General features: G+C 37.0%; 1 protein-coding gene across 1 annotated transcript in view; it reads left to right on the forward strand.

The window, feature by feature from the left end:
- The first annotated feature begins 499 nt into the window (after positions 1-499).
- SYT4 (synaptotagmin IV) overlaps positions 500-16,422 on the forward strand; it is a 54,930-nt gene continuing 39,007 nt past the window's right edge. The window contains exon 1 of the mRNA XM_012660006.1: positions 500-566. Within this exon, the coding sequence (XP_012515460.1) occupies positions 500-566 (67 nt within the window). The remainder of the gene's footprint in view (positions 567-16,422) is intronic.

Below are 16,422 nucleotides of genomic sequence, written 5' to 3' on the forward strand. Positions count from 1 at the left end.
ATGTGGCTGGAATGTAAAGTCTGGAATTCAGATTATTAATATTTGGAATAAACAAGAAAATGTGACATTATAGTAACAACTTCTCCTGAGAAGTTCTTTTATTTCATCCTATCAAAAAGATGTGGGAATTATGTAATATATGATAAGAGGAGAATGACATTGAAGGAAGAAGATTTGGAAAATTAACATAGTAAATTCTTTGTGAAAAGCTCTCTCTGTCTCATTCAGCTTTGGTCCGAATTATTATTCAACTCCCTTGCAATGGCAGGTAACACGGTCCTTCAAATAGGTCAAAAACTGTTGTTGTCAAATCTTATGTCATACATGACTGTCGAGGATGAAGATGTCAAGGGCTGAATAGTTCTTAATGTTCAAAACAAGATTTCTTTTCAGTAAGTTCATTCAGCGGTGGTGTGGAACATGGGCTGGAATTGGGAAATATTGGGATGAGTAATCCAGATAAGATATGCAGTCATCCAAGGCAAGTGACGCTGATGTCATGGACCATGTCAGTGGAGAGGAAGAGATACCTGCAGGAAGGCAAGGTGCTGGACTATTGACCACAGGTGAGAAATGAGGGAGGTATACTGGGTAGATAACTGACAGCGTTAATTTTCTGTTAGAGTTTAGAGGTTGAGTATACTGATTAGGTAAGAATTTTAGATAAATGTTAGACATTTTAAGTTAATGTTGTCTGGAATTGGTCCTCTTTATAATCAATTGGAAAATATAAGTTAGAATTTCAGTAAAGAAATAGCATCTGGAAGTTTCATAAACTTGGAGCCAAAGGTATATAAAACCAAAATCACCTAGAGAAATTCACATAACGTGGCAGAAAAGGGGAAGAATGACAAGACACTAGAAAACCTCAACATTCAAAGAGAAGACGAAAAACGTAATGGGAAAGCACAGAAATGCAAATATTTCTCTAATTTCCATCTTTCTTCATCCCTCCCTTATATGTTGTTCTCAGAATTCCATGCTCAATCCACTATTCTATGACATATATAGAACCTCTCTCTTGAGCGAAGAAGCCAAGTAATCAAGAGCTTACCAAACGTTTCCAGTTCAACATTTCACAGGCAACTCAAACTTTGGGTCCTTTAAGAGATGTTACACAATTAAATCAGATATGCATTTTATGTCCTCTATATTACAAAAGGCCACTAACATGCACCCAGAGGTTCAAGTCTAAACAAAGCTCTGGATCTTTCCAGAGCACTTTCCCTTGCTTGTTCTCTACATTCAAGTTCACTGAACCCTGGTAATCTTGCTCTCAACAGGGCATTCTTACCCACTCCTCTTCTTAATTACTGCAGTCAGTTCCTCTTGAGGGAGGCCTTCAGATTTTGCTAACCTGGTTGCTGCACAATTTCTTGGTTGTTTGTTTTCCAACTGCACATCCCTCTCCCTGCTCATGTAATTGATCTGTAAATATGGATTTGTTTATGTCATTTCCCTGCATAAAACTCAGTAATGAATTCCCATGGATAAAATTCAAATTCTTTAGAAATGAACATAATAATACTTCAGGATTTGGGCCTTGGCTACCTATTGACCTTTATCTTTCACAATCCCTTAAATATGAAACTTCTAACATACCATGTTGGCTTGAATTTCAGAATAGTTTGATGTAACGGACCATCTATATGTATATGTATTTGATTCCTTAAAATGTCTAAATCAGTGGTGAGAGAACTGCAAACTACAGCCATCAGGCCAAATCCAGGCTTCCATCCACTGTAGTAAATAAAGTTTTCTGAAATACAACCATGCCTCTTCATTTACAAATTATCTATGGCTGCTTTCACACCGTTAAGGCGGAGTCGAATAATTGTGATAGACACCGTTTGTCCCCCACATCCTACAATAATTATTCTCTGGCCCTATGCAGAAAAAGCTTCCCTACCTCTGGTCTAAATTGACGCTATAAATACTAGGGCATCTTGAGTCATAATGGGATTTTAGAAGGCAAGAAATGTTGCTTTTATAGAGAGCTATTCACCAAATTCATGTAAGTACAGAAGTTTTAGAGAAAAAAAAAATCCTTTAATTGGCATTTATTATAGGCAAACACATGTATTTTATCCTTTTTATCCGCAAGAACTGAGATGCTTATGTTATCTTCCAAAATTCCACTCTGACCATGTTGTTCTCCATTTTGAAAATTTCCACCATTGATTGACCAGAAATTGGAAATTCAAACACCTTGGGGCTTGTGGCAGTTACGAGAAAGGGCTTTGCAGACTTCAAATTGCAGGGAATAAAATTAACTGAGGGCCCAAGCCACTGAGCCCTGACACGCATGGCTGCATTTGCACTGAAGTCATGTCTCTCGGCGGCTGCTCCCAGCTGGTGCCTTAGTTCAGCTGGGATTCTAAACCAGACCTGTTTCTAGAAGACATGTCCTCCTTTGATGCTGACTTGATCTGAAGACTCCTTGAAGGCCTTATCCAACACTCCTTAGATTGTATGGTGATCTAGGACATTTATATCCAATCTTCTTCTTCCCCCTCTCCTTAACTCAAAGTCAGACTTGTATCATAATCTGACAGCGCTACCAGCCTTTTATGGTTCCTTTCCCATTTTCCTCTCATAGGTATTCGTCTAATAAAATTCTTGCATATTAGTTCTGTCTTGGTGTTTGCTGTTCAAGAGACCTGGACACTTTTTTCCCTTTTCTACATAAAGGTCCTATTGAATTTTAACTTCCCCTCCTCCTTTCCTCATTTCAGTCTTGCCCCTACTACGTCAAAAAAGAAAATCAGCTTTTTTGAGCAGTGTGGTTAAAGGTCTGTAGTGAAGAGTTTTCAGTGAAATAATGTACTGGGGATATTCCGCACAACATTATCTTCTTAAAAGCATCGCAATCTATAGTATACCAGAGTGGAGTGAGCATTATTTTCTTGCGACACACCCACGCAGGTTTAGAAATAGGCGAATGAGACACAGGAGTTTCTATTTTCATCTAGGAGTTTTCTACTCTGATTAATTACGGAAGTTGAGACCACCAAACTGTATTATTCTCATGTGGTATCTATTTGTTGATTCATTAGACAAATATTGTCTGCTGTGGGTGAGTCAAGGCCCTGTTCTAGACCAAGTCTGAATGAATCAGGCCCTTATTCAGCAGGCTTTGAGAAATTAGTACTAAATATTTCCTACTATGCTGTGCCTCTTGGGGAGAGCTTAGATGGCTCAGAAATTAGTCAAGTAATTAGAAAGTACCCTTTGCCAAAATCTACTAGCCCACATTTTCTATCAGTTAGAAGTTAATCTGAGTCATACTTTTAAATTGCAAATGTATCTTTGAAGAGTTAAGATTAAATTGGACCACAAGTTAGAGTGTTTTGATTCAGTTGGGCAATTATATCTCAGTTAGCGACTTGGGAATGCTAGTGACTTTACAATGCCAGTGTGAAGATTAACAACATAAAATAAACTCAAGAAAGCATAAAAAACCTAATCAGAAATGTATGAAGACTATAATGGCTAGAGTACTTTTTTTTTTTTTTTTTTTTTTGAGACAGAGTCTCACTCTGTTGTCCTGGCTAGAGTGAGTGCCACGGCGTTAGCCTAGCTCACAGCAACCTCAAATTCCTGGGCTCAAGCGATCCTACTGCCCCAGCCTCCCAAGTAGCTGGGACTACAGGCATGCACCACCATGCCCGGCTAATTTTTTCTATAAATTTTTAGTTGTTCAGATAATTTCTTTCTATTTTTTTTTTAGTAGAGACGAGTTCTCGCTCTTGCTCAGGCTGGTCTCGAACTCCTGAGCTCAAACAATCCGCCCGCCTCAGCCTCCCAGAGTGCTAGGATTACAGGCGTGAGCCACCGCACCCGGCCAAAAGTACATTTTTTTAAATGAAAAGATGAGGTACATCTGAGGAATGAATTTGCAAGCTGAAAGATCAGATTTAGAAAATCAACTTTCCCTCAATAAAAAGATTAAAGAAACATAAAAATATGGCTAAGATATATAGAAGCTGGAAGTATAAGTGCCAGCATATAGCTAGTTCCAGAAAGAGAGAAAAATAAAAATGAAAAGGAACAAAGACTTGAATAAATAATGGAGATTCATTTTATACAATTAAAAAAGATGACAATATTAGTTTGAAAGTGTTTACAGTGCCAAGAAGCAGCACCAATAATGAATAATAAGCGGACATAATAATGAAATGTAAGTATAATATAGAAACCACAAAACTTTCAAAAGTTTAGAGAAATAATAGATCATGTTCAAAGGCAGAGATGTTTTTAAGATGCAACATGGGACACAATTTTCAAGGTATTGAAGGAAAAGATGTTAAAATCTCAAATTTTTATTGGATGATACTGTCATATTAAAATAGTCTCAGTTATGGAAGTCCTCAGAAATTTTAGTTTTCGTCACTGACAAAAGATTAGTATAAAATTGTATAAAATCTCTAACAAATAAATAAGAAAAATAATCTAATTTGAAAGTAGGCCAAAAAACCCTCAAATATTTCTATAAGAAAGAACACATTGGCCAGAAAACAATGATCAACATTCCTTGTAATCAGGGAATTGCAAATAAAGACTGAAATGAGATACTATTTTAACCTATTCAGTTAGAAAAGAAGATAAAAGTTTAACAATGCCAAGAGGATGTAGAACTATATAATTTATTATATATTGTTGATAGGAATGTAGATTTTTGCAACCACTTTGGATAATAATTTGAATTTATCTTTTATATAGATGATTCTTAAATCCATAGATACAGAAATTTCATATCTAAGTACACAAGAGAAAAACTTACATATATGCAAAAAGAGATGTGTACGAAAATGTTTTCAGAATCATAGTTCACCATAGCAATGGTGTGAAAACAACACAAGCATCCCTCAATGGAGAGTAGAAAAGTAAACTATGGTATAGTCACACAATTATATACTATTTTTATTAGTTTTCTATTGCCGCTGTTACAAATTACAGCTGACTTTGTGACTTAGAACAATACAAATTTATTATCTTGCTGTTCTGAATGTCAGAAGTCTCAAATAGCATCACTGGATTAAAATCAAGGTATCAGCAGAGCTGTGTTTCTTTCCAGGGAAAAATCCATTTTCTTGCTTTCTTTAGCTTCTAGACTTTTCCCACATTCCTTGGCTCATTGCCTCCTGCCATCTTCAAAACAAGCAATGTCTAGTGGAGTCTTTCTCTGACATGCTTTATTTATTCTGAAGAATAGAGAAAGCTTGCTGAATTATTCTGACATGCCTTCTCCAGCCTCCTTCTTCCGCATGTAAGAATGCTTGTGATTACGTTGGGCCTATCCTGACAAACCAGGATAATCTCCACATATCATCCCCTTATTCCATCTGAAACCTTAATTCTCCTTTGCATGTAATTTAACCTATACCCAGGTTATGAGGTTTAGGACAGGGACATCTTTGGTTGCTGTTATCCTGCCCACTACAGTGTACAACCATCAAAACAAATAAACTACAGTGGTGTATCATCATATGGATGAACCCTAGCAATGTAATTTTAAGTGGAAACAGTCATCTCCAAAAGATTATATATTACAAGATTTCCTTTTTATAAAGTAAAAAAAAAAAAAGTTTAAAACATGTATATACTTAAAAAATGCAGAATTCTAAGAAATGGGAGTTTGGGGCACCACAGGGGTGTCGTAGAAGGAGGTGAGTAGGGAGTGAGGACTGGCATGAGGGACGTGAGGTTCTGGAACATCTGCAGTGGTGCCTCAGGTATACCTTAGTTTGTAAAGAAACAATGTGTCACTCACCATCACATAATTTTTAACAGCATGGATTTTAAATCTGCTGGTCATTTGTGGTATGGAAACTTTTTTTAAATCACACAGGTAATTTAAATAAACATTATTGTTCATTGGGTTAAAAACACATATTTTTTTCTTATCCCCAGTGAGAATGGCCTTTATCGAAAAGTCCCAAAAAACACATATGTTAACTTTATATACGAATCTCTATATATGCAAACAAAAGAAAAAATGGAAAAGTGGATTAGTGAATTTGAAATACTTCTTTGGGTTTTCAGAATTGGACCAATTGAGCATCATATTGCTCACAACTTTGGGGTATTTTTCATTTGTATGATTACTATAGAGAGTGAGATTAATGTGGTATAAGTCTGAGTGAAGTTGTAGACCGGATTACAAATGACTTTTATTTTTAATTTAGTGCTTACCTTGAACAATCATGCACAGGGGAGTATTTCCATACTGTGGGGTGAGAAGCACGGCTGTAGGAAATCATGTGCTAAGTCTCTCTTTGGAACATCATGATGTTCCATCTATACCAATTAGAATTTCAGAAGCTGAGCAGGAAATCATTCATATGTAGAAGAAACAAGATCTGTTCTTCACAGAGTGGGTGTATCAATTCAATTTACTGGGCACTTGGGAGATCAGAGTACTCCAAATTATTTTATAGTGTCTTGCACTCATATCACACAGCATGGTTTGCAGTGCACTATCAGATCCATTATCTTATTAGGACTCTCTAATAATCCTGTATGATGAGTTGAAAAAGCATCATTATTGCCATTATACACATGACGAGGCTGAGATATGGCAAAATTAAATACCTCATCTGAGTTTAAACCTCGTCATCATCTAATGGTAGAGCCCATACAAAAATTCAAGTCTTCTGAGTACTAGCTATGTGAATTAAGTAATGGCTTTTGTTGCTATGAATGCCAAAATGTACAATAGATAAAATATTTTAGAAGTTTATTTATCATTTAAATAAAGTCTAAAATAGGTGCTCCTAATTGGAGGGCAATTTCCTCTAAGTGTAATTCAAACACATAAAATTTACCAGTAGCTTCCAAAGTCACAGTCTTGCATCAAGTCGTGTAAGGTTTTTATAGGACAGATTCAGAAGTGGCATACATCCCTTCCACTCACATTCCATTAGTAAAACTCAGTCTGATATCAAGAAAATCTGGGGAATGTCATCCAGTTATATCTCCAGAGGAATAAACATTCCGCAAATTCAGTGGACTGGTAGGCTGTTTCTACCACACTAGTGAAGCTCCCTCCCCGCTATAATAGGCAACCAGATATGTTAATTAATATCTATCTCTCCCTCCAAAGTCAGGAAACACTGGATTGAGAAGTTTATTCTCTGTAACTAGTCAAATGACCATGTTCAATGAGTGTTATGAATGTGTTTGGTGACATAGATCTAAAAGGAGGTTTTTGATAAAGGGAACAAAAAATTTTCATGTCATCCTTGCTGCAAGGGACAGAATATTGATGTCCCCCCACCCCAATTTTTTTCTCTTTTTAATTTTTTTTTAATTTCAAAATATTAGGGAGGTACAAATGTACTTGTCACATGAATATACTGTATAATTCCCCCAATCCCCACTCCTGCGTGGTCATAGCAGTAGCAAATTGTGGAAATTATTTAAGTAGAGGAGGCTCTGCCATGAAATATAGGGGTTACCAAGAAGGACTTGCTTGTACAGTACAAAAATGCATTCTCTTCTTTGGCATATATTTGCAACAACATAATTAGAATGTATTCCCAGCAGCAAGGACCTGGCTCAATTTGTTATTTTATATGATAAAAATTATCATTTCAGATCCTCTGCCAGAATATTTTTTTTGGAGAAATATATGGGTGACCTTTTTAACAAGTTTGCCCCACTGCAATTGTGTCATTGTTCTGGACTTTTCTTAAGCCATGCGCAAATGAATGAATATTTCATGAACAGCTGTAGCTACAATTATCTATAGTTCAGGGATGATGTATAAAGAAAATAGTATAGCAATCTGTGATATTTTTAACATCGTTACAGAAATTGGATTAAATCAGTGGATTGGATGAAGAACCCATGTATCTCTCCTTGTAAAATCAGAGGTCTGATCAAGTCCTCTGCCACTGGCAGGGGTCACATTACAGAAACCTGTTTTTCAAACTTCAGTTTCTGAAAGCACACCAGATACCAGCCCATGGACCCAACCCACTCATTTTTTCTGCACTGCAGAGTGTTTTGTAGATCTCAGCTGCCCCTGCCTGTCTCCTTACTCATCTCTTGCCTAGATAGCCACCTAGATAGCCACAGTTTCTGAACCTGTCATAATAGCAGCTGAAGCTGTAAGTTTTATCATCGATCCTTGGAGGTAAAACACACTGCTCACCTAAGCAGGACTAGGTCTGGCTTCTGAGATGCTGCATTCTCATCATCCTTTTCATCTAGTCAAGTAAATTTTTAGAGGCTTGTTTTGATTAAACACTTTCGTCAAATGAAATCTTCCATACAAGTCTTTTATGCAAAATAGATAGAAGGCATTTGCTATGCAAAATAGATACAAAAGATAAAAGCTGGTTCGGAGTGCCCAGATTTCCCTTGCTCGGCTATCACCTTGAATGTGGCGCCCATAGTCCTGCAGGTTTATGGCATGTGATTTAGATGCACTGACCTAGAATAGACACCTGGGCTTGGGCATCGATCTCCTCCCTTTCTCTGGAAATTCTCAGGCACTCTTCTCACTGTCCCAGACTTCCTTCCAGACTGGGTTGTATGCTGATCCCCAATAACTTGGATGGGTCTACCAGGCTCCCCTCATGCCCTCTTCCCATATACCGGAGCTTGAGAGCTGACTCCTCTTTCTTCTTGTTCTTTTTGTTTACCCCAGCCCCTGTACTCTATGACACACAATGGGCAGAGCTGATTTAAATGTGTACCAAGACCTGATTCTCCTCAGTGCTCTGGGTTGTGGGGCTGGGCCTCACATTGCGAATGGACACATCATCCAGAACTGCAATGCAACCCGAAACTTCCTGCCAGCACTCCCTTCTCCTGCTCATTAGACTTTGTAGTTGACTCCTGTTATTTTGCTTTCACTGATTTGATTCCTCTGGCTTGGACTCCACCAATGGACACATCAGTTTCAAATGGATAAAGTAAGCCATATATGTGAAGACACAGATACCCAAATTAGATATGGTCAGAGATTTGAGACCAGAGCCTGGGATCACTCTTAAACCTTCATTCACTCTTGGGATCACTCTTGAGCCTGGAATCACTCTTAAACTCCAGTGTCACCTTGATTATGGTGCAGTGCTCTTTGACCCTGGCCCACAGAAGTTCTTCCAGCAGTTTCTGGGACCTTGCTCATAAAGAACTATTGAGCACTTTGTCATTGGCTGCTAAAGTGTGTGTCTGGGTGGCAAGACCCCTTCTAGGCTGCACTCTGCTCAGTGAGATGGAATGGCAAGTGCAAATTCTACCCTGCATGCCTGTTGAAGTGGGGACTGTGTGACAAACCATAAAACCTTGATCTGAGGAGTTCTGGGTGGGGATTCTCAATGCTGGAGGTAACTGCCCAGAAGATTGGGCTGCCTCAGGCCCAGCTGTATGATGGAGTACATGAGCTGGGCTAACAATAAGAAGAACAAGGAATACAGAGGAGTCAGCTCTGGGGCCATGATGACATATTCCCATATTGGATTTAGGCAGTTTTGCTGAGGAAATAGTAGGTATACAAAGGTACCCTATGCCCTGGTGAGATGACAATGGTAGGTCCCTTTAAAAGTAGTCACAATACTCATCACCTCTACTCTCATTTCAGAAACTCTCTTAAACTTTATTATATAGAAGAAGGCTGCCTGCCTTAATCATATATCACAACACAAATACACATACACACATGTGCACCTGTTCTTCTCTGAATAAAATATTTTCCTAATTAGTTAATATTTGGCATTTACTATAGGTTTCTTGTTGATCACTGCTTTTGTTCTGAATGTCTGACCCTGTGGCTCAATCATTTTAACATCACTCTTTTTATTCATGAGATGCACCCAGGGTGGGGAATTCTTACTGAAAATTTTCTTCGGAATCTCATTATGATGCCTAAATTAAGTTGACCACCACATAGTTCTGATGGCTTTGTCTTAGCTCAGAGAATGGTAGCTGTTGATATTTTGGGGCTTAAAGCAACAGAAATGCCAGTAGTTGGGGTATGGAAAGAAAACCAATTTTCCACTGGGGGAAATCCAATCAATGATGCATTACTTTAGAACCAAGAGTGAAAGGAGGACAGCTATAGAAGCATTTCTACCACCAGATGGTGTTTGTCTGCTTCTGTGTACTAATTGCTATCAATAATTAAACACAGGTCTCTGATTCATATGCACAGAGGCAGTGATTCTTAAATTAAACATTTTAGAATCATTATAGTACATTTTATAGGTTCAGCTAAACATAGCACTCTGGATGATTATGATTAAACATACTGATACTAAATTAAGTATTGATCCCATAAATATCAGTGCATGCAGAGAAGCAATGGGAGAAGAACGCTTATAACGAGAAGGAGCATTTTAATTTATGATGATAATGGGGGCACTTTTTTAATGGAACATCAGGCAGAGGTCTGGGTTCTCCCAGTTGATTTCATCACATAGGAAGTGTTTTATTTTTCCTTTCATAATATCAAACATTAATTATAGATGGTGTCTAATTTTCTGAAGTACATAATCATCAGTAGATTCAAATATCTTGAAAAATGAAAGAAAGGTGTTTTTTTCAGTATTTTCTTAGAACTGTAAATACAGTAACATAACTTATAGCTATTTCTACATCCTTGAATGTTGAGCAATAAAAGAGACAGGTGAATGTATTGCATTCATCAAATACATAAAGTAAAAGTTATTTTGAAAAGGACATGACAATGAATGTTAATGAAAAAGGATTATGGTTCAGACTGGCCACTATCATGTTATGTGACCATGTGACCTTGTATCAAAATTCTTAACTAAACTGAGTATTCGTTTCCTCACCTAGAAGTTAAAGAAGAGGGTTTAAAGATCTTTGAGGTCTCTAACAGCTCTTAAATTATATGATTCTATTATGTCATTAAGGTCATTAAATATGAAATGTCTGATTTTGAATCAAAAGTGTACTTTATTACGTCTCAAACAAGAAGTAGTACAATTAACCAAAGTATGTGCCTAAACTATCGACAGAGTTTTGCCAGCTTTTCGTCAAACAGTAGCTTGTTTATGCCTGCAGCAAAGAAGCCTGGAGAGCAAGTGGAAATGAAATTGCAAAAGGCATTTTCCACAGCTTGTTGAGAATTGAATATTTTTTCTTGAAAGAAGTAGTCCAAAGCCTGGACTAAGTGGTAGTCAGCTGGTGAAATGTCTGGTGAATACCGTGGATGACAAGAGAGTTTCCAAGTCCAGCCTCTGTAGTTTGAGCAGTGTTGTTTGTGCGACATGTGGTCAACCATTGTCTTGCAAGAGGATTGGCCTATCTCTATTGACCAATCTTGGCTGTTTAATCACAGGTATCCTCATCCTTTCACCCAACCAGTTCTAGTAGACATCTGCTGTAATCAATTGACAAGGCTTTATGAAGCTGTAGTGGATAATACAAGCACTGGACCACCAAAGCATTTTCTGATGAATATTTTGTTTTGAACTGTGTTTTAGCACTTCATTGTTATCCAACCATTGTGCGGAACACTGGTGATTATCAAATGACTCCGTTTTTCAGCATGTAACAATATGGTGTAGAAATGGTTCGCCATTATGTTGTGACAGCAAAGAAAGGCAAACTTCAAGATGATTTCTCTTCTGACACCTGTTTAATTCACGTGGAAACCATCTATCCAGCTTCTTTACTTTGCCAATTTGTTTCAAACGGTCCAATATTCTTGGAATAGTAACATCAAACCTTGCTGCTAATTTACACTTAGGTTGAGATGGATTCTCTTCCACTACAGCTTTCAGCTCATCATTATCCACCTTGGTCTCAGGTTGCCCACATGGTTGATTTTCAAGACTAAAATCACCACAGCAAAACTTCTCAAGCCATCAACATACTGTTTGTTCATTAGCCAGACCTTTCCCAAACACTTTGTTGATATTTCAAGGTGTCCGTGCAGCACTGATTCCACTATGGAACTCATACTCGAAAATAATACGAATTTTTGACTTATCCATGGTTTCACAAAAATTGCTCTTAAACAATTTTTGGAAGATAACCACAAGCCTAACCATGCGTTTGGAAAAATGAGGATGTTCCTTCACAATAAAAATGAAACAAGAAGTGTCAAAGCGAACTGTCAGAGATATCAACCGTTAAACTTTGTACTTAAGGAAATTGGACGTTTCATACTTAATAGCCTAATAGTAAAATCCACAGCTATTTGAGAGGAAGTTGCATTAACACATTTGGGACTGAGATTTCTCATAGAATCCAGAAGTTACACTTGATGATTCACTCAGTTCCAGTGATTTATCTGCAGCTCCATTGACTGATACAGGCACTTTACACATTCTGCATCATCATCCTCAATCAAAGCCACTGGGTGATGGAACACGTATGAAGGACTATCTCTCAATTATGAGTCATGTGTCTAAGTGTGCTTGAGGAGACAATAAATAATGAAAACATTTATATTAGGAGAGAAAGGGCACTGTTCTTTACAAAAATAGATGAATGAATTTCTATTTCTTATTGTTAGTTTGTTAACTGCTTTGAAACATCTTATGCCCTGGTATTAGTAAGTTGATTAAAAATCTTTGGGAAATTACAGTGTGTGAAATCCATAAAGAACAGATAATCCTTTCTTAGGGGTTTTATCTTCAAAGAGTTCCAAACATTTTTCAGCAGATTTCAAATGTCACATTTGATTCATTCTCTTTTTTTCCCTCTCACTTTGGTTTTGCTACCAGAGTGCCTGTGCCAAGTTAGAGAAAAGTCCAACAGCAGACAAACACAGCACATGGTTTCAAGAAGGTCGAAGGATCAACAAAAATAGATGCAGTTGTAATATAAACCTAATTTATTCAGTTTATCAAGTTTTTGCAGTATAGCCTCCGGTAAGTTATTAATTCCTTCAACCTCGATGGGACTCATTTTCTAGAGGTGACTAATTTTCTAGGGGTAAATAGGTAAGCAACAAAAGGGAAAACTTAAACCACTCTTCATGCTGGGCCTTAATATTCTCATCTATAAAATGAAATTATTAATATTTTCATGCAACTATAAAATATGAAGAGTAAGACTTGCCAACTAATAGAATTGTATAAATTTCATGTTGTAACTCATTTTTAGCATTACGTTTTATCCCTTTCTGCTCCATTTAAAGATAAAATGAGCATTGTGTCCACTGTGCTCAAACTCATGGACACTTCAAACTCTACCTGCCATCTAGTTGTAATGACAATGCTTGGATTTCGTGTTCTGGAAACTTTTGCTAATGTACATGAAATGATAGTGTCATTTTAAGTTAAAATAATCAGGACAAAGCCAGTGTAAGATTTTTAATATATTGATCTGTAATGTATTTTATTGGTTATAAAATATACATTCTTTGTAAAATAAAAAATAAATAAGAGGAGTAAGTAAGAGATGCAATAGGTTCTACACATACAGAAGAGGTTAAGGATGGAAAGCAAGTTCTATCCATGCCACATTTCATGATGTGGAAAAATAAGAAGAGCGTATTTGGAGCTGAGAGCATATTTTTATTTTTCTAACACTTTACTTCAGAGTGAAATTCCAATGAACACTGATGAAAAGTAAATGAAAGCAAACATCACAACATTACAAGGGGCCATAAAAATGATGCAAGGATTGGAGCTAAATCTACAGAGAGCTGAGAAGAGAAAATGCATGCACATTCATGGTACATGCACAGATACAAACAAAGAACCACATTACACATGGAAGCTGTTGCCCAGGCAGGCAAGTAAACATTATGCACAAGCACACAAAGGCCATTTGAAATCTAGAAATAGCCAAAATGCAAGACCGCATAGAGCAAGCATGCTGTGATACAGACACACATGTGCAGATGTGCTTTGGAAAAAGAGAATTCTCATCAACAGCTTTTCCCGGTTCAGAATGCATTTTTGAGTGGATGAGAATGTTATTAGTTTTTGATTTACCACATAAGGACACTCTTATCTGTATGGGGAATTAGTGCCAAGTGTGATGGATAAGTAGCCTGTTACAAGGGAACACTTTGGATATTGATCTTGAAACATGCCCAGGAAAAGTCACAAGGAAGTTTTTGGTTCAAAATATTTGGGCATTACCTCCCTGCAATATGCCCTGTAATCATTTAATAATCCAGTTCTGAGAGAGCTCAACAAGTCAGCATCCCTGTAGTAAAGGGAGTCACTTCAACAGGTACTTCATTTATTGTACATCACGCTTCAAAGCTGGTGACATTTACTTAGTCAGGCCCATGTACTTACTATTGCATACAGAAAAGAACTCTATTGCACATTTCAAGAAGCATACATGATTTTAAAAATCCAGTTGACAAAAGTGAACGGGAAGCCAAATTTGGGATGTGGGTAAAGTTCTTACTCCATATGGGACACTATGTGGTAGATTCTGGGAATCCTGAATGCCTGAAGGATGAGGAAGAATAAAAAAGAAGAAATGTAGACAATGAATAGAGAAATGATAAAGACAAATTTTTCTTTCTTCATTTCTGTTCCAAGGACCACCACCGAATAACGCTCTTACCTTGGCCATCAGGCATGGAAATGTTGCTGCAAAAACAGGAAACAGAGCTTGAATATGCCTTTCACATCCTCTGTCACTTTTAACTCTCTGTCATTCATTTTGGAAGATTTCAGTAAAAGGCTCACTTTTTTAGAAAGAGTTTGAAAGAAAATGATATAAAATTTTAAAAGACAGAAATACAAAAGAAGGAGGAGAAACTTACAGAATTATGTCCTCCAGTCATGTTGGTTTTAATTCCACAGGCAAGAGAAGAAAGGAGTCTAAAAAAGCTTTACAATTGTAGAAATGATCTTGGGTTCCAGATATAAATGGAATATAAAGTTTGGTGATTATCCAACTCAACCTAGAGATAGTTCCAAGTCCTTTATTAGGTTATTAAGTATGAAATGTCCTATTTCCTTAGGTACTACGTTTGACAGTTGATGTCTCTGACATTTCACTTTGTCATTCTTGTTTTATTCTTATTGCGAAGGTACATCCTCAGTTTTTCAAATGCACATTGTGGCTTGTGATCATCTTTCAAAATTTCTTTTAGAGCAATTTTTGTGAAACCATAGATAAGTCAAAAGTTCATGTTATTTTCAAATGAATTCCGTCATGGAACCAATGTAGTGTAGACAGCTTGAAGTATCAATGAAGTGTTTGGGAAGGATGTGGCTAATGAACACACAGTATGTCGATGGTTTGAGAAGTTCTGTTCTGGTGATTTTAATCTTGAAAATCTTAATCTTGAAAATGAGCCACCTGGGCGACCTGAGACCAACGTGGATAATGATGAGCTGAAAGCTGTAGTGGAAGAGAATCCATCTCAACCTAGATGTGAATTAGCAGCAAGGTTTGATGTTGCTATTCCAACAATATTGGACCATTTGAAACAAACTGGCAAGGTAAAAAAAAACTTGATAGATGGGTACTGCATGAATTAAAGGAGCGTCAGAAGAGAAATCATCTTGAAGTTTGCCTTTCTTTGCTGTCATGACATAATGGTCAACCATTTCCACACCATATTGTTACACATTGAAAATGGCTTCTTTTGAAAATTACAAGTGTTTGGCACAATGGTTGGATAAAGATGAATTGCTTAAACACAGCCCAAAATGAAATATTCATCAAAATAAGCTAATGGTGTCTGTTTGGTAGTCCAGTGCTGGTAGTATGCACTATAGCTTCATGAAACCTTGTCAACTGATTACAATGGATATCTACTGCAACCATTTGGGTGACAGGATGAGGATGCTTGTGATTAAGCAGCCAAGATTGGTCAACAGAGACAGGCCAATCTACTTGCAAGACAATGGTTGACCGCATGTTGCACAAACAATGCTGCTCAAACCACAGAAGCTTCACTTGGAAACTCTCTGTCATCCACAATATTCACCAGACCTTGCACCAACAGACTACCACTTCTTCCAGACTTCAGACCGCTTCTTGCAAAAAAATTTTAAATTCTCAACAAGGTGTGGGAAACGCCTTTCATGATTTCATTGCTAGTCGCTCTCCAGGCTTCTTTGCCAGTGGCATAAACAAGCTACCATTAAGATGTCAAAGCTGTGTGAATAGTTAAGGCACATACTTTGATTAACTGTACTGCTTCTTATTCGATATATTAATATAATAAACTATGCTTTTGATTTGAAATCAGACATTTCATATTTAATGACCTAATAATAACATGAAGACTAGTTATATTTAATAATTTCTGAGCAAATTAGACATGATATATGAATGATTGAATTTGGATGGATATTGGGAATAGACTGAAATAAAATTCATTTACTCTTACAAGGGGGTTAGAATGATTTAAAACTACTTTAAATATGTCACTTTTTACCCATTCAAAGCACAAAATGCTTTCAAATCATCAATAGATTAGAATGGGTAAATATGCATGTTCATTTATAGCATTTA

This window comes from Propithecus coquereli, unplaced genomic scaffold, assembly GCF_000956105.1.
Source record: "Propithecus coquereli isolate 6110/MARCELLA unplaced genomic scaffold, Pcoq_1.0 Scaffold647, whole genome shotgun sequence".
Lineage (NCBI taxonomy): Eukaryota > Metazoa > Chordata > Mammalia > Primates > Indriidae > Propithecus > Propithecus coquereli.